Below are 19579 nucleotides of genomic sequence, written 5' to 3' on the forward strand. Positions count from 1 at the left end.
TTTGTTGCCCTCCGCTGGACTCTTTCGAATTTTTCCACATTCTTCTTGTAGTGTGGGGCCCAAAACTGGACACAGTACTCCAGATGAGGCCTCACCAATGTCGAATAGAGGGGAACGATCACGTCCCTTCATCTGCTGGCAATGCCCCTACTGATACATCCCAAAATGCCATTGGCCTTCTTGGCAACAAGGGCACACTGTTGACTCATATCCAGCTTCTCGTCCACTGTAACCCCTAGGTCCTTTTCTGCAGAACTGCTGCCGAGCCATTCGGTCCCTAGTCTGCAGCGGTGCATGGGATTCTTCCGTCCTAAGTGCAAGACTCTGCACTTGTCCTTGTTGAACCTCATCAAATTTCTTTAGGCCCAATCCTCCAATTTGTCTAGGTCCCTCTGTATCCTATCCCTACCCTCCAGTGTATCTACCTCTCCTCCCAGTTTAGCGTCATCTGAAAACTTGCTGAGGGTGCAATCCACACCATCCTCCAGATCATTTATGAAAATATTGAACAAAACCGGCCCAAGGACCGACCCTTGGGGCACTCCACATGACACCGGCTGCCAACTAGACTTGGAGCCATTGATCACAACCCGTTGAGCCTGACAATCTAGCCAACTTTCTATCCACCTTATAGTCCATTCATCCAGCCCATACTTCTTTAACTCGCTGGCAAGAATACTGTGGGAGACGGTGTCAAAAGCTTTGCTAAAGTCAAGGAACAACACGTCCACTGCTTTCCCCTCATCCACAGAGTCAGTTATCTCGTCATAGAAGGCAATTAGATGAGTCAGGCATGACTTGCCCTTGGTGAATCCATGCTGAGTGTTCCTGATCACTTTCCTTTCCTCTAAGTGCTTCAGAATTGATTCCTTGAGGACCTGCTCCATGATTTTTCCAGGGCCTGAGGTGAGGCTGACTGGCCTATAGTTCCCAGGATCCTCCTTCTTCCCTTTTTTAAAGATGGGCACTACATTAACCTTTTTCCAGTCGTCCGGGACTTCCCCCGATCGCCATGAGTTTTCAAAGATAATGGCCAATGACTCTGCAATTACATCCGCCAACTCCTTTAGCGCTCTCGGATGCAGCGCATCTGGCCCCATGGACTTGTGCTCGTCCAGCTTTTCTACATAGTCCCGAACCACTTCTTTCTCCACAGAGGGCTGGTCACCTCCTCCCCATGCTGTGCTGCCCAGTGCAGCAGTCTGGTAGCTGACCTTGTTCGTGAAGACAGAGGCAAAAAAAGCATGGAGTACATTAGCTTTTTCCACATCCTCTGTCACTAGGTTGCCTCCCTCATTCAGTAAGGGACACACACTTTCCCTGACCTTCTTCTTGTTGCTAACATACCTGAAGAAACCCTTCTTGTTACTCTTAACATCTCTTGCTAGCTGCAACCCCAAGTGTGGTTTGGCCTTCCTGATTTCAGTCCTGCATGCATTTTTATACTCTTCCCTGGTCCTTTGTCCAGTCTTCCACTTCTTGTAAGCTTCTTTTTTGTGTTCAAGATCAGCAAGGATTTCACTGTGAAGCCAAGCTGGTCGCCTACCATATTTACTATTCTTTCTACACATCGGGATGGTTTGTCCCTGTAACCTCAATAAGGATTCTTTAAAATACAGCCAGCTCTCCCGGACTCCTTTCCCCCTCATGTTATTCTCCCAGGGGATCCTGCCCATCAGTTCCCTGAGGCAGTCAAAGTCTGCTTTTCTGAATACTGAACTAGAAGGTTGATTCGGCATTGCATTTCCTATTTTCTTATATTTTCTTCCTGTGTGAGGCAGTTCTTCTGTTGAAAATCACGAAGCCCATAGCTTGCATATTATCTGTTCATCTGCTTCTCACTCTGTGATGTGCTAGTGAGAAGAAGACTTCTTTGAATATTTCCTATGGTGAGAGAGATTTTTCTGTAGAGGATTTAATTTACATTAAAGTAGAGGGGACCAGAGAACAATATTTGCAGCTCATGGGTCACTGTCCTCTCTTGCTCACCTCACTACCAAAGTAGAAGAAACTCTTCTGTACCTTCACTGGGTGTGAGTTTCACCAAAGCACAAGACAAGAACTGGCTGCAAGAGCCACAATTCTGCTGTGGAAGAAATTGGAAATACTTTGGCCTTTTATTTGTGGAAGTGTGCACATATGTGCAACTATGCAGGCTGTGGTCAAGGCTAGCTGCAGCCACGTTCCTCCAAGCATTGCCTTTCATCGAGTGTTGGGAAGAGTTGCAAGCCGAGTTGCTCCTACATTGGTTGTAAATGATGGGAACACAGAAGACAGTGTCTTAGATTTTGTATGTGTGTAAATATTTACACACATACAAAAACCCAGTTATAATGAAATGGAGTAAAAGGACCTGAATTGCTTAAATACATTTCAAAGGACTTCTCCTGTAATGAAGCTTCACTCCACTCTAAGGCAGGTTCCACTGTGCTATTCCCCTCCTTACCTCAAGCTGTATTAGTTGTTGAGCTATTCAAAATGGCCAGGTTTCAGAGTAGCAGCTGTGTTTGTCTGTATCCGCAAAAAGAAAAGGAGTACTTGTGGCACCTTAGAGACTAACAAATTTATTTGAGCATAAGTTTTCGTGAGCTACAGCTCACTTCATCGGATGCACCCTGAATGCATCCGATGAAGTGAGCTGTAGCTCACGAAAACTTATGCTCAAATAAATTTGTTAGTCTCTAAGGTGCCACAAATACTCCTTTTCTTTTTTCAAAATGGTCACCATTTTTTAAAATGGTATATTGTTTTCTACTCTCCTCATAGGAAAAAACCCCAGTGAAAGCATTGGAAAATTTTAACCTTAACGGTTAAGGTTTCACAAAGTTATGAGTGACTAAGAATAAGGAGTTAAGATGGAAACTGTTAAGCAACCTTAACTAAGCAGTCACTGCTGATCCCACTATAAAGTGCAATGCATTTCTATTTATCTCACACACACTACCTCAGAACTGACTTATCAGCATTTGAAAACAGACAAAAATTGACTAACCAAAGAGTAAGAAATAATTCCAAAAGGACACAGCTGCCTTTGGATTTGAACAGAATTTTCTGCATCTGAAAAATAAGAACAAATTCTCCAAGATACAAATTATTCCTTCTCTGTCTGGATTTCTCAAGAGAGGAAATGGTTGATTTCCAGTCAACTGCTGAGTAATGGTGTCTCATGACTAGTGTTCCAAGAAACGCTTAAAAGATTTGGCAAAGAATTCCACATTGCGTAAGCATATACAAATCAACAGAGCCCAAAGCAAAAAGATCTCCCCACAAAAAAGATTTTTATGTTTTGGCGAAATGGATGCAATCTACTGCTCAAAACAGCAAAACGTATTTTTTCTTTCTAATAAAAGCAGTAGATTATTAAATGAAGCTCAGGAATTAGGAAGACTGTCAAAATCGCAAAAGTTGTCCCATATGTATGCCCTAAAGTTTTTCGTGATAACAAATAATAAAATAAACGTAACACTTACAGTGTATATCTTCAAAATGCTTCACATACCCTAACTTCACAACACCCTGATGAAAACAAGTATTATCATTCCAATTTTATAGTTGATGGAAATAAGGCATGAGGTTAAGGGACTTGCCCAAGACCATAGAGGAAATCAGTGTCAGAGCTAGGAGTAGAACTTGGAATTTCCTGGTCCTGGGTTCTATGCTTAGACCATTCCTCTCTCTTAAAAAAAATGTGATGGCACACAGTTAACTTAATATAAGGCAAATAATCAATAACGTCCAGCCCTGATTTTTAAATAAATTACATGTATAAATGCATCAAATTACATGTGCACTTAGCATGACTGTTACACATACTGGATAACTGCACACCCATATGACTAATTATGGTCATTTCCACCCAAGATTGCTCAATTTACATATGTGGTAATTGTGCATGTAAACGGATACCTAATTTGTTTAAAAATCAGGCCTTTTAATTTTAAAGAACAATCTGTGACACTCTTTAGAACTGACATATCTGTTATAGTCAGAACCTAAAATCAATTTAACAGTACAGAATGATAGAGTACAACCTCATTATATCATTAATGAACTGGATGAATAAAGAGCTTAAGGACATAAGAACCAGCTCATGTTGTATCCAAATCTGAAAATAAAGAAGCCAGGAAATAGATTTTATTGCATTGCTATATTATTATTGCTATTTACTGTTATGTTTTGTTAAGTACCAACAAAAATGAGAGATCCAGAAAAGGAATACAATTCATAATGGGCTTTTTGTTTGCTTATTTCTTGACATTGGATAGTGATTTCACAGTGCAGACATAGGCTAGAGTCTGCAGGCCTCCTGGAAGAAGTGGGTTTTGGAAAGAATTTGAGTTATGAGGGGGAGAGAGCAAAGGATGTCATTTCTGGAACAGGGTGGTGTAGAAGGTCTAAGGGGGAGAGTGAAAGAAGATGAGACTGGTGACACTGGGAGAATGAAGGGGTGAGTGTGTGTGTTGGGGGCCACTCTGAAGAATGAAAAGGGTGAATTAATTCTCTGTATTTTATTATTTCTGTTATTTCAAGGATTATTAATGTACGTGACAACTCAAATTATCGCAACCCAAAGCTCTCATGCTTGCAATATATAAACATAAAATGTTCCCTTAAACTCTTTCCCCCTTGTTTTGTCATCCCCTTAATGTTATTTGTTTTCTCCACTTGCACAAGGTTAGTTGCAGTAGCAAGGCCTTAGATTGTAGAGTCACAAGGCAATGACCATGTCTTATTTTATATGTTGTGCACATCCATGGTGATATATAAATAACAATAGTTCCCGCCTCATTTTAAGTTTGGCCACTGCATAAAGAAGGCCTTTTACTTCAGAACAAGGAACAAGACATTATTTGTATATGTTGTTTGTAAATGAACCTTTCCTTTTGACTTCTTCAGTACCACTCTCCTTGTCCAGCTGCCACCACTTTGGCTGTTCACAGCTCATGACATTTTCCATGCTCTAACTGCCAGTGTCCTAGTGCTTGGATGCATCTGATGAAGTGAGCTGTAGCTCACGAAAGCTTATGCTCAAATAAATTTGTTAGTCTCTAAGGTACCACAGTCCTCCTTTTCTTTTTTCATAAAATGAAGTGTGTCCCCAGCAGATGACAAGACTCATTGAGACAAAGCTCTCTAATAGGGGAAAAAAGCTTTTAATCAAAAGAGGGCAGACAGTTTTTCTTCAGTAAAACCTAAACAGGTAATTTTTATTCTTGTTGTTGTTTTACTTAAGATATAATCAGATTTGTGCATTCCAAGATAAGCATTCATGAAGGGGAAGAGGAAAAGGCAAAGGGTGTCATGACATGTCATTTGGATCTATGACCCACCCACTAACCTTGTCTGCAAGCAAGAAGGTATTTTCTCAGATAACGAAACTGCAAGTGTCTAGCAGTTGTCTTTACTTTTCCCCAATTACATTATTGGTCTTTACTTTTTACCAATTATAAGAATTGTAAAATCATTTCAGGCCCATAGCTATGGAATTCTAATGGGTGACAGCTGTCAGGGACTCATAGTAACAGCAGATGTCATAAATGATACCTATAGGCAGGGCCCAGTATAATCCATGGCACAATTGGACCAAATCTGCAGCAAAAAATCCAAAATTCTGTATCTCCAGGACATATCCTTCATTCCTATCCTTCCCACACTCAAACACATACATGACTATGGCTCAAATTTGAACATTCTCATTATGCAGCAAAAATATTGATTTCTGTGGCATCTTGGAAAAATGCTGTAACACTTGTAGACCAGGTACCATCTCTTGCCAAGGCTGTAGGCATCAGCTAAGCACTGACAAATCCAGAGCTGGAAACGAGCCCAGCCCACCTCCATGTTAGTATTGTTCAAGACAGGTGTTAACTTGCAAGGATGTGTTTAGTTTTTAGATTCTATAAAATGCTTGTAAGTTGCTGCATGCATCAATCTTCCTTATGATGTCTGTATCCCATGCTATAAGGTAATATGTAAGTTTTGCTTTATAACTGTAAAAATGTTTGCTCTGAACTTGTGAACACATGTAGGTGGAATAGGTGCTGGAACTAAGGGTGCTGCTGCACCCCCTGGCTTGAAGTGGTTTCCATTATATACAGGATTTACAGTTTGGCTCATTGGCTTCCAGCACCCACACTGTACAAATTGTTCCAGCACCCCTGGCAGGAGGAGTGCCTACCTCGCCCACCAAGGAGGACTATCAGAACAAAGTGGGCCATTGTGAAACAAAATGATTAAAGCTATGAGCTGGTCATGGATTCTGTGATTTTACGTGACCTCTATGACTTCAGCCTCTGGCAGCAGGGCTCTGGCTGTCAGCCCTGGGTGGCAGGGCTCGATCTTCCATGATTTATTGTTTATAGCCTGCATCCTGCCCGTGACTTTTATTAAAAATACCTATGACAAAATCTTAGCTTTAATCATGATACAAAGACTTTGCTAATTGCCCCTACACAGGTTAAGTGCAGAAGGGCTTGTCCCATCAGTTTTAATTTTGGAAGAGAGAAATAAAGATAGCGGACATGAAATTTTTCCATCTCTTTGCTGTTTGGACTCTCACAGGGACAGAGCTAGGAAACAAAAGCAGAGATCCTCAGGGTCAACTTGTGTTAGCCCTAAAAGACATTTAGTGCTGACAGACTACTACATTTCTGTCACCTTTTCGAACCACAAACTGTAACTCATACGTGTATAAGTGTTGCCTGCTTTAACCTGTAAATAACTCTTGTGACGGGTTCCCCACAGGCTGCCAGCTGGAACTGAGGTATCACTGAGCCCTCTGACCCATCAGCCTGGGCTCCCTCTCACACTGTGCTGCTGTGACAAGCTGCAGACACGCTCCTGGTCTTACACTTCCACTAGCATACACACCGATAGGGACACACCCAGCTGCAGTTACATGCAGGCTCTCTGTCTGGCCACTGCACGAACCAACAGTAGAAAAGCTAAAGCCAAAGTAACTCTCAGCTCCCCAGGCACACACTTCCTCTGGATCATAAACCCAAGATTATACCATCTTGCGCTGCACAAGGAACTGTACAGAATAAGCTCATAGAGTTGTCGTCCTCCCCCCCACGTGGAGAGGAAATGCAACAGCCTCACTGAGCTAAGAGTCCCATGCACTTCACTCCAAACTCACTGGTTTAGATTAAAACATAAAATAAATTTATTAACTACAAAAGATAGATTTTAAGTGATTATAAGTGATAGCAAACAGATCAAAGCAGATTACCTAGCAAATAAACAAAAAAACAACCTAAGCTTAATATTCTAGATCAGTGGTTCTTAACCTTTACTGCAGCCTGCACCCCTTTGGTTCTCAAAATATGATCTCGCACCCCTTAACAAAATCATTGAAGTAGCTCAGTTCTTTAAACCTAGATATAATTTTTGCTTGTATATTACAGTAATAATTAAAAATGTATAATGTTAATAAACACATAGGTTTGATGAAACAAAGTAGTTGTACTTAAGTGCCTGTGCTTAATTTGCATTTTCGATGATTTACCATCTAAAAAAATCTGTCATATCGTGCACCCCCAGGGGGTGCGTGCACCCCAGGTTAAGAACCACTGTTCTAGATAGTCTGGGTATGAATAGCAGAGTCTCACCCTAACTGATGGTACAGGCAGACTTGTAGATTCTTAAGGCACAAGCTGCATTAACTTTACAGCTTGGGTTTTTCAGGTCTTCATACACAGGCTGGAAATCCCTTTAGACTGGGTCCAGCACTTCCCCCAATTCAGTCTTTGTCCTCAGGTGTTTGAAGGAGTCTTGTGTGGGGAGTGAAGAACAATAGATGATGTCACTCCCTGTCTCATACAGCTTCAGCATATGGTGGGAACCCTTTGTTTCAAAACTTAGTTCCCAGACCGGTTTGTGGAAAAATACTAACATCCCAAGATGGAGTCCCCAATCATGTGGCCTGGTCAAATGTCCTTGTAGAGTCATAGCTGTCATTATTTACAGGTTGTCTGGGGTGTTCCAGCTGGGCCATAAGCTTCTCCTAAGGCCTATTGTTTTCCCTAATGGCTCATTGCCCTGAATAGAATCATAGAACTGGAAGGGACCTCGAAAGGTCATCTACTCCAGTCCCCTGCACTCGTGGCAGGACTAAGTATTATCTAGACCATTCCTGACAGGTGTTTGTCTAACCTGCTCTTAAAAATCTCCAATGATGGAGATTCCACAACCTCTCTAGGCAATTTATTCCAGTGCTTAACCACCCTGACAGCTAGGAAGTTTTTCCTAACGTCAAACCTCCCTTGCTGCAATTTAAGCCCATTGCTTCTTGTCCGATCCTCAGAGGTTAAGAAAAAAAAATTTTCTTCCTCCTCCTTGTAACAACCTTTTACGTACTTGAAAACTGTTATCATGTCCCGTCTCAGTCTTCTCTTTTCCACACCAAACAAACCCAATTTTTTCAATCTTCCCACATACCTCATGTTTCCTAGACCTTTAATCATTTTTGTTGGCCTTCTCTGGACTCTCTCCAATTTTTCCACAACCTTCCTGAAATGTGGCACCCAGAACTGGCCCAGAATAGGCCCTTCCCAACCAGCTATCTAGACTGAAAGCATCTTGTCTAGTGGGCATGACCCATGTGTAACTACAATTGAAGTACAGATACATAGTCAGGATTTATAACTTCAGATACAAAACTGATACAGGCATATAAATAGGATAATCATATCAGCAAATCATAACTTTTCCAATTACACTTTACAGAACCCATCTTGCATAAAATACATCATAATTATGCTATAATTATATCATAATAATACTATTATGATAAATATGAGGTGCAGTGTCACAACTCTCTCCTTTCTTTTTCCTGGTTAATAAATCCTTAGTTTGTTTACTATGGGATTAGCTACAAGGATTGTCTTTGGTGTGAGATCTGAGGTACAAATTGACCTGGGGTAAATGACCAGTCTCCAGGACTGGAAGCAACCTGAATATTTTGTGATTTTTGGAGTAAAGCAACCATTTATCACAGAGTTAAGCTTGCCTTGATGGCACGATAGACTGGAGTGCCCAAGGGGACTTTCTGTGACTCCATGGTAAGACTGTTTTAGTGCTTCTGGAGTTCACATTTGTTACTGGTTTGGTGGAATCTCATTATAGACCATACCACCAGTTTGGAGTCCCTGACACTCATGGTCGTGAACCACTGCAGACAGCGTGACAAATGCTATGTGCAGAAATGGAACAATCTCCGAATCCAAAGGTCCCTGACTGAAATAACTAGGACTCCTCTCAGAGCTATTGCTGCTGGCTCTTTGCAGAGTTAGACAGGCATCCATTCACACTTTTGAGGTTTCCTTCGCAGTCATAAGGACTAGAAATATAATTCTTTAAAAAATGAAATCAGAGATTCTGGAAACAATTCTGCAGCAGGGGGTGAATTCTACTGCAAATTCTATGATTGCTGAATACTCAGGGCCCTGGGAAGAGTGGTCTCACATAGGGGAACTTGCAGGAGGTATCTGTCAGGAGGTTTTCATGGTGACAGATATCTTTTTGAATTTTCAATTTTGATATGGAAAAGAAAAGATTTCAACAGGCTTCTCGGCGTTAAATAACCATAAGAAAGAAAAATGGGTTTCTGCCAACAGCAAAGTTGGTACTGACACATGAAGTCTAGCCTGAAACCTTCCTTTTTAAATAGTTTAATTCTGACAGGAGTTGGAGATAAAGCTGAATTTCATTAACATCTGCGAGAGGTTTTCAGTATTTAGACTACATGGACCTTCCTTAGTCAGTCATCTAAAACTGCTCTTCTACATTTACACCTTTCATATTCTGATATATCTTCTGTCCTCAGATGCGATCAGTATTGCTGTATAAGCCTCCAGGAAAGATAAGGGAACGTTCAGTAAAAGTAACTGGAATTCTATTAATTCTTTCCTGTGATACTTGTATCCAATTCTAACAAGCAAATAACTCTAAAGAAACCTTTTTCAAACAATTCCAGCTACAGCGTATTGATCAAAGTCCTGATAAGAAAGACAAATATTATGACTCCTCCAATTACCAATAGAGGAAGGTTGGGCATTCAATATGTAGGAGAAAAATGGAATAGCTTTCTATACTTTCAGCAAAGATAAATGTAAATACAAGTTAAGCCAGTAAAACAGAGTTCACAACACAACTCTCCTTAGCAAGTAATCAGATAAGGGTAAAAACTTTCTTCAGCTAAATATAAGACAGAGAGAGACAGAGAGAGGTGGGGGTGGAAGCTCTTTGGTATAACTTGCCTGATCCAATCTTCATTTTCAGGGCTAGAAAGTGAATTTTGTTATCAGGTAACTTTGTCCCAAGCCAGTGAGTGGGAAGCGCTGTTCTACTCCGTTCTTCATTTTCAGGGCAGGCACTGTACAAACTTGTTTCTTTCAATGGGTTATTGCACATTTCCTTATTACACGCACTCTCCTAAGCAGAGTGGAATTTGCATTCCCAGCCCACTCATTTACCTTTGTCAAACAAACGTCTTCTTCTTTTACATGGTACAGTCCTACACAACAGAGTTCCCAGCAACGACACTACAGAGCAGGCAGAAGGAAATAATTTGTGACTCAATGGAAACACCCACAGAGGAGGCAGCTTCCTTCTCTTTTATTCTCCTCCCCACGTGGGGCTCAGTTCTCACCAATGCTAGCATTCCTTCTTTCCTTCCCCTTCACGAGCATGGCCCTAGACAAGTTAGACACGTTTTGTGATTTTAAAAAGCAGGTCACGGGCCGGTGGCATTTAATTTTCATTTACAATCAGTACCCTGGAAACTAACCCATATTCTCAAAATGGTGAGCAGAAGCCATGTGACACCCTTACCTTTGTAACACCATGCAACATTTTTGAGATTTTCAGTGTACAAGTTGGATATTTGGCTTTACTAAGTACTCTTCACACCAGGCTTTGCAATTTCTGTTTATTCTTGCAGAAGTAACTTATTCTTATATTAAAGAAATCCTGCATCTTGGCAGGGGGTTAGACTTGATGACCCTTGCGGTCCCTGCTAGTCCTATGGTTTTAGGATTCCCTAAATCAGAGACAGCACCTCCCATTGTAAGCCTGTGTGTTCAGTGGTCTATAACATTCTCAGATAAGCCTTTTGGGGCTGAATTTTCTCATGCATGTTTTCAGCCATGACATATTACTTATTAGAAAGTCTGAAGAAAATATGCGTTTGGCTGTAGACAGTTACAATACAGCATTAGTCTCCCCAAAGTCCATTGACTTAAACTACACTGTAACAATGGGCTTTTCTTCAATGCAAAGTTAACTTGAGTTACACCTGGAGTATTGCCCCTAATTCAAATCCAATCTACACACAAACCCCTTACCTTGAGCATGGTGGTGCTTTTAACTCAAGTAGGCTGGCCAGTCAGGAGTTACAGACTAAGGGTGAAATGCTGCTGAAACTCGAGTTGCTAATGTGACCACTTTGCAGTGTAGATAGAGGCCATAGCCACTCAAGTGCCAAAAGTGGGCAGCATGGCTCAGTGCATCTGATCCTGTGTTCCTGGAAAGGGGCTGGGAGAATCAACTGACATCTCAAGAGAAAAGGTTTATAACTTTCACTCTCCCTCAAGGTAACAGACTAATTTCCTAGGACCAATAGTGAGGGGTGAATTTCAGCTAAGGGCCTTCACCCAATGTTCACAGCTAGGAACCATAAGCGAAAATACTCCAATTGATCTTGACAGCTGGGATGGCTGCAACCATGACCATGCTGGCCTTCAGTAATGCCCACAATGGCCCACAGCAGCATAACAGTGGCCTGAGGCACGTACAGCAGCACAGCCATGATGGCACACAGCACCCGCAATGGCCCGCAGCAGGCGAGGCAAGTGCCAGACCACAGTGCCTAGAAATGAAAAGCGTGGCGAGATCATGCAGTCCACCTCCCTGCCCAGCTGCCAGGACATGGGCAGCAGGGAACACCAGGAGGGCCGGGGGCATGGAGGTGAAGGTGTGGGAGATACCCCAGGGGCTGGAGTGGACAGGCCACTGCGCCAGGGGGCTGGCAACTACAGCCATGCTCAAGGGGACTGGCAGTGCCAGGAACTGAGGGAGAGGCAGGAGAACACTGGGCAGAGAGGCTGCTGGGTGAGGGCTGGCAGTGCTGGGGGGAGGGTTTGGTGGAGGTGGGGGAAGGGGCAGTGTAGGGGAGGTTAGTGGTGAGGGAGGCCTTGTTGGAGGGGGCAGGGAGAGGTGGAGACTGGCGATGGGGGCGAGGTTGTTGGGGGGGCGGGGAGAGGGGAAGTGCGGGGGGGTGTTGGGGGAGGGGCAGCGCGGGGGGGTGTTGGGGAGGCAGGGGAGGGGCGGCGCAGGGGGTAGCGGGGGGTGTTGGGGAGAGGCGGCGCGGGGGGAGCGTAGGGGGGCGGCGCGGGGGGTAGCGGGGGTGTTGGGGGAGGGGCGGCACGGGGGGAGTTTTGGGGGCGGCGCGGGGCGGGATAGCGGGGGGTGTTGGGGGAGGGGGGCGCGGGGGAGTGTTGGGGGGCGCCGTGGGGGTGTTGGGGGAGGATGTAGGGGGAGGGGGGCGCGGGGGGTGTTGGGGGAGGGGCGGCGCGGGGGGGTGCTGGGGGAGGATGTTGGGGGAGGGGGGCGCGGGGGGGTGTTGCGGGAGGCGCGGGGCGGGGTAGCGGGGGGGTGTTGGGGGAGGGGCGGCGCGGGGGGAGTTTTGGGGGCGGGGCGGGATAGCGGGGGTGTTGGGGGAGGGGGGCGCGGGGGAGTGTCGGCGGGGACGAGGCGGACTCAGAGCAGCCGAGTCATCGATGTCAGCAGGCGACAGCGGCGAGCGCCGAATCCTCGAGTCCGCCCGGAAAAGGGGCCAGGCCAGGCCGGGCCGGGCCAATCAGGGCCGGGGGCCGGCGGGGTTGTGGAGGGGGGAGTTTGGACTTGGGAGGTAAGTGGGGGTCAGGGTAAGTTGTGGGGAGGGCGTTGGGAGGGGGTAGGGTAGGTTGTGGGGGATTGGAGGAGGTGGGGTAGGTGGGGGTCAGGGTAAGTTGTGGGGAGGGCATTGGGAGGGGGTAGGGTAGGTTGTGGGGGATTGGAGGAGGTGGGGTAAGTGGGGGTCAGGGTAAGTTGTGGGGAGGGCATTGGGAGGGGGTAGGGTAGGTTGTGGGGGATTGGAGGAGGTGGGGTAGGTGGGGGTCAGGGTAAGTTGTGGGGAGGGCATTGGGAGGGGTAGGGTTTGTTGTGGGGGATTGGAAGAGGTGGGGCAGGTGGGGGTCAGGGTAAGTTGTGGGGAGGGCGTTGGGAGGGGGTGGGGTAGGTTGTGGGGGATTGGAGGAGGTGGGGTAGGTGGGGGTCAGGGTAAGTTGTGGGGAGGGCGTTGGGAGGGGGTAGGGTAGGTTGTGGGGGATTGGAGGAGGTGGGGTAGGTGGGGGGCAGGGTAAGTTGTGAGGGGGATTGGAGGAGGTGGGGGTCAGGGTAAGTTGTGGGGAGGGCGTTGGGAGGGGGTAGGGTAGGTTGTGGGGGATTGGAGGAGGTGGGGTAGGTGGGGGTCAGGGTAAGTTGTGGGGAGGGCTTTGGGAGGGGGTAGGGTAGGTTGTGGGGGATTGGAGGAGGTGGGGTAGGTGGGGGTCAGGGTAAGTTGTGGGGAGGGCTTTGGGAGGGGGTAGGGTAGGTTGTGGGGGATTGGAGGAGGTGGGGTAGGTGGGGGTCAGGGTAAGTTGTGGGGAGGGCATTGAGAGGGGGTAGGGTAGGTTGTGGGGGATTGGAGGAAGTAGGTTTGGGGTAACACATTCATCCCCTCATTTACAAAGTAAAGTCAAGGGCACATGTGCATGAGACCTGAAAGAGCAAGTGGGCAGGAGGAACCTCAGCATTTCCCAGGCCAGCTGTGTGCCTGGGGGCTGGGCCTCACAAGCCATCTTCGTAACACTCCAGCCCTGGGCAGTAGAGAGTGAAAGTTACCTCCATCGGAGGACTCTTTTTGCCCAGTGTGACATGAATTTGGAGGATCTCAAATCATTTCATAGCACGGCAAGCAGCCATGTCACAACTGAGTTTAAGTGGGTGCCCCCTTCAGTCAAGAGGCCAAAGATCACAGAGTCTGAACTGTTACCTCTGACAGAATGTCCTGGGGAGCCCTGTGGCCCATTGGCAGGGGGCAGATGAAGCTTTGGATGGAGAGGGCTGCAGTAGCTTTTGGTCAATTCACTTTAAAGAGAGAGTGAGCCCCAAACACACTGTAAACCTTTTGTGAATTTTCTTAATCCAGTCCCTAAGGCTGTTGGTAAGACTCTGCCCCTGGCAATATACCCTCTGGCTGGTGATAGTGTTGAGAGTTTGGGGAGTAACTGAGCTCTTACATCTGTGTGGTGTGAATAGAAAAGTTACAAGTTCTGTTCCTGGTGCAAAGGCTACTTCCGTCTTGCAGCATATTGTTTCCTGTGGCATCATTTGGCATTGGTTAGAAAGGCCAGGGAGTAGAAACAGTGTTCCATGTGCCAATGCTGAAGAAAAGTAAATAGTTCAGGATTTTAACATCTTTTATTATATGCCAGTATGACTGGCAAATATGGGCAGAAAGAAAAGGAGTACTTGTGGCACCTTAGAGACTAACCAATTTATTTGAGCATAAGCTTTCGTGAGCTACAGCTCACTGTGTATAAAAGATCTTCTACACTTTCCACAGTATGCATCCGATGAAGTGAGCTGTAGCTCACAAAAGCTTATGCTCAAATAAATTGGTTAGTCTCTAAGGTGCCACAAGTACTCCTTTTATTTTTGCGAATACAGACTAACATGGCTGTTACTCTGAAATATGGGCAGAGTTGCTCAGTACACAGAAGGGCTTAGGGCAGTGGTTCTCAACCAGGGGTATGCAGAGATCTTCCACAGGTTACATCAACTCATTTAGGTATTTGCCTCGTTTTACAACAGGCTACATAAAAAGGACTACTGAAGTCAGTACAAACTAAAATTTCATAGAGACAGTGACTTGTTTTATACTGCTCTATATTATTAGACATTGAAATGTAAGTACAATATTTATATTACATTTGATTATTTTATAATTATAGGGTAAAAATTAGAAATTAAGCAATTTTTCAGTAATAGTGTGCAGTGACACTTCTGTATTTTTGCGTCTGATTTTGTAAGCAAGTAGTTTTTAAGAGAGGTGAAACTTGGGGTACTCAAGACAAATCAGACTCCTGAAACGGGTAGAGTAGTCGAAAAGTTGAGTACCACTAGCTTAGGATAACTAGTATTTATCACTTTGCCCTAATATTTCCTGCCTTTTTCTTACCTGGCTGTGGGTTTTCTCTCACTGAGGATGGTGTCCCAAGAGGTGGAGAAGGGTTCAGTGGGATGCTTTTATTTAGCACTGTCATAAATATAAAGGGAAGGGTAAACCCCTTTAAAATCCCTCCTGGCCAGAGGAAAAATCCTCTTACCTGTAAGAAGCTAAAGGTAACCTCGCTGGCACCTGACCAAAATGACCAATGAGGAGACAAAATACTTTCAAAAGCTGGGAGGAGGGAGAAAAACAAAGGGTCTGTGTCTGTCTGTATGCTGCTTTTGCCGGGGACAGAACAGGAATGAAGTCTTAGAATTTAGTAAGTAATCTAGCTAGGTATGTGTTAGATTATGATTTCTTTAAATGGCTGAGAAAAGAGCTGTGCTGAATAGAATGACTATTCCTGTCCGTGTGTCTTTTTTGTAACTTAAGGTTTTGCCTAGAGGGATTCTCTATGTTTTGAATCTAATTACCCTGTAAGGTATCTACCATCCTGATTTTACAGAGATGATTCCTTTACTTCTATTAAAAGTCGTCTTGTAAGAAAACTGAATGCTTTTTCATTCTTCTAAGATCCAAGGGTTTGGGTCTGTGGTCACCTATGCAAATTGGTGAGGATTTTTACCAAACCTTCCCCAGGAAGTGGGGTGCAAGGGTTAGGAGGATTTTGGGGGGAGAGATGTGTCCAAACTACGTTTCCCAGTAAACCCAGATAAAGTTTGGTGGTGGCAGTGAAAATCCAAGGGTAAAATAATTTTGTACCTTGGGGAAGTTTTAACCTGAGCTGGTAAAAGTAAGCTTAGGAGGTTTTCATGCAGGTCTCCACATCTGTACCCTAGAGTTCAGAGTGGGGAAGGGACCTTGACAAGCACACAGACCACATGCTTGGCCTTTTGCAATCTCAGTAGACAAGACAGTATTATTCAGATAAAAATGACCAGAAGATGGATTGAACCCCAAACTGTACCAACTATTTTATTGATTGTAATAATAATACCTAGCTCTTATATAACGCTTTTTTCCAGTGGATGTCAATGTGCTTTCCAAAGAATGTGCGTACCATTTCCCCCATTTTACAGATGGGGAAACAGAGGCACTGAGAACTGTACTACCACTCTTTTATTTGGCTAGTACAGTGGCATAATGTATGCAACGTTGTATTTTGTATCTGAAAGAGTCCTGGGAAGTAGTGATAATGTTCATAACAAATACCCTAGAACATCAGTGTTAAGCCCTATGTGCATTCTGAGCTAAAACTTGATAAATATGCTTGTTTGCCCTAATATAATTTCTTGTCTCACTGGTATGTTCACTTTCCCCAGGAAGGGGATAGGATTAATCCTAACTAAAGGTATATGCGGAACTCCTACAGGTACCTGTGAAGTTGAAATCTTATTTGGAATCTTTTATATAAAGATCAAAATAATTTGTGCTGTTGGGAACTTATTTTTCTTTCTTCAGTATGAGATATGGATTGATTTGATAGAAGGTATTCACAAATGTGCGTATAGATAAATATTTTGCTTGAATGTGTGCATCTAATTGCAGTTTATTCCTTCTGCAGCTTTCTAAACGTAGTGTAACATTTCAATGGCTACCCAGATGACTGATGGTCATCGACGGTTCCTGCAGGTGCTGATGTCTCATGGAATAATGGAAGGGTCGGTGGCTAGAACATTACACAGGGACTGCTGTGAAATCCATAAAGGTTAGTCTCATTTCCTTAGAAAAATAGCAGTATAGTGAATGAGAGAACAGAGTAAAATTGGGCTTTCTATTGCACCCTTCATATTCTGGGTATCCCAAAGTGCTTTCCGGAGCTACCAGTTAGGTAACATGTTGACTTTGTAGGCAAATTGTGTGCTCAGCAGTAGTACACACCTAGCCTTACCAAGACCTCTTTTACTCAGGAAAACATTGGTCAGATCATTGAGGTTATTACTGACACTGACCCATTTAAAACTGGGATCTTTCTCGTTTTCCTGGTCAGAAGCCAGTGAGATGGGCAGAGGGGATCTTGTTTTAATGCTCTAATCCAGGACTTTAGAACTCTACATGAGCAGCAGAGGTTCACTTGCACAGATCTGATGGCAGGAGTGGGGCCTAATTATACAAGCAGAAACAGCAAAACTGACTATAAATACACAGTAACAGCTGAATGAAAAGGAGATTTTCTTTAATTTCTTTGAACTACCGTAGTCAGGGTGTTATGTAGGCAGAAACATTTCAGAGAAGTGTGCTTTTTAAATGGGGAATTTAGTAGGTCCTTTCCACATGAAGTAACATGTCACTAGTTCCAGATTGCAGTGTTAAATCTGACTAACAGATGTGCATCAGCCTCAGTTTACAAACAGCTGCATTCCTGGCTAGCATATACCCTGTAGAAAGTTACATTAAAATAATGTTAATTGTGTAAACAGCCCAAATAAAAACAAAGAAATTTAGGGTTAAACCAATTCAAACCTCACCAAAAACATGTAAAAGCTTTTACAAAAATAACAAGGAGTCCGGTGGCACCTTAAAGACTAACAGATTTATTTTGGCATAAGCTTTTGTGGGTAAATAACCACTTCTTCAGATGGGTGGGTAAAACACCACTTCTTCTGTTAGTCTTTAAGGTGCCACCGGACTCCTTGTTGTTTTTGTGGATACAGACTAACACGGCTACCCCCTGATACTTTTACAAAAATAGTGTCTTTAGATCTGCATATTTAAAACTTTATTCATATTTGCAATTAACAGTTTTTAAGTAATGCCTTTTTGGCAGTGTTAAATTTGCCACTTCATCCTTTATTGGAAGGCTTTTCTTTGGAATTTTATATAACATATTTGCCTGGGGGGAAAAGTATCTCTCAAGGCTAAATCTTTCCACCAGATTTAACTACATATTCACTAGTCCCTTTAGACACGGTAGTGACCTCTGTACATTATAAAACAAGAATTTTGGTTTTGTGCTTTCAGTTTAATTTGAAGTTCTTTTTCAGTCTTCAATGGTATAGGAATGTGTAATCAATTTAGTTTTGATGTTTCAGAACTGCTTACTATCTGTATTATACCTTCACTAATTTTGAAAATGTGATGGACAAACTGAAATTAAGCTGAAATGAGTAACATTTTTAGTTAATTAGTAATTTTTAGCAGTAGGTGATACAATCTGATAAAGTGAAAACTAAACTGCTGCTTGCAAAACAAAAACTGAAAGCGTCAAAGGTCACAAGACCTACATCTTTCACATATTTGCAAACAAGACTAATTAGAAAGTAATTAGTACAAAGATATCTACAGGCTTAGGTCTGTAGATGCTTCTGAACCTGAATAGCTTTACCAACTGATGCTACTCCTCACGTGAGTAAAGAGTTTGTAGGATTGGGCTCTAAGGCAGCTTCTGAAAGTTAAGATAAGACAGTTTTGGGTAGAAAAAAGTTAAGTGACTTGTTTTGTTTAAGAAAAAAGCCTAGTCCTCTGGATCGAAAGGAGTCAGCTGAATTGGTTCAGGCACCTGATAAGGATGCCCCCAGAAGCTTCCACTGGAACTTTACTGGGCATGTCTCACTGGGCGGAGGCCCCAAGGCTGACTCGGGACACAGTGGAGGGATATTATCTTCCACCTGCTGGGGAATCCCCCAGGAGGAGCTGGAACCTGTTGTGGAGGAAAAGAAGGTCTGGCTCTCCCTGCTTTCTATGCTGCTGCTGCAATCCTCACCAGGAAAAGCGGCATAAAGGAAAAAGATGACGATGATGATGGAATCCAGGTAGCTCTAGAATATTAGTTGGCTTAAATCTTGGCTCAAATTAAGTTGGTATGCGGTAGTACAGCATACCAATGCCTCTTAAGGTACTTTCTTGTTTTTCAGAATCTCAGATTTAATGGGAAAAAGTAACTCTCTAGCTGTTATGACTGCAAAGAAAACCTCAACACTGTGAACTGAATACAACCAATGCAGAAATACCTACATAAGTCTGCAGAGAGCCTGGAACGATAGCTCAGAGGGTGAACTGCCCCTTTCATCTTAGTGAGGGGTATGGGTTTGTCTACATGGAGGAGCTATTGTAGAATCAGCTAGGGTTTGAATTTTAAAGCACGCTAAACCCCCCCCCATGGGGAGTTATTCTGCACTAAGGGTGCTATTTTGTGGTTTAGTTTAATCCACTTCCAAAGTAAAATCTATTCCAGTCTATTTCCCCATGTAGACAAGCCATAACTCAGGTGCCCAATGATAATTTAATTGTCACCATTGTTCCCTATGTGAGAAAGGGGAAGGAGAGATCACAGAACTGCTCAATCTACTGTGAACTACCTTTAATTTTAACACTATTGGTGGGGTG

General features: G+C 43.7%; 2 protein-coding genes across 6 annotated transcripts in view; one reads left to right on the plus strand and one right to left on the minus strand.

The window, feature by feature from the left end:
* The window catches only part of IL4R (interleukin 4 receptor), a 26586-nt gene extending 15975 nt beyond the window's left edge, over positions 1–10611 (minus strand). Inside the window, exon 1 of one of the 3 annotated variants that reach the window (XM_048866411.2) lies at positions 10260–10611. The gene's annotated coding sequence lies outside the window, so the exon portion shown is untranslated. The remainder of the gene's footprint in view (positions 1–10259) is intronic. The other 2 variants (XM_048866413.2, XM_048866412.2) reach the window with 2 other exon arrangements.
* A 2147-nt stretch (positions 10612–12758) lies between these two features.
* The window catches only part of NSMCE1 (NSE1 component of SMC5/6 complex), a 31807-nt gene continuing 24986 nt past the window's right edge, over positions 12759–19579 (plus strand). For all 3 annotated transcript variants that reach the window (XM_048866429.2, XM_048866430.2, XM_048866433.2), the window contains exons 1-2: positions 12759–12910; positions 16818–16961. In XM_048866429.2, coding sequence (XP_048722386.1) covers positions 16844–16961 — 118 coding nt within the window. In that variant the 5' untranslated portion in view covers positions 12759–12910; positions 16818–16843. The remainder of the gene's footprint in view (positions 12911–16817; positions 16962–19579) is intronic.

This window comes from Caretta caretta, chromosome 10, assembly GCF_965140235.1.
Source record: "Caretta caretta isolate rCarCar2 chromosome 10, rCarCar1.hap1, whole genome shotgun sequence".
Lineage (NCBI taxonomy): Eukaryota > Metazoa > Chordata > Testudines > Cheloniidae > Caretta > Caretta caretta.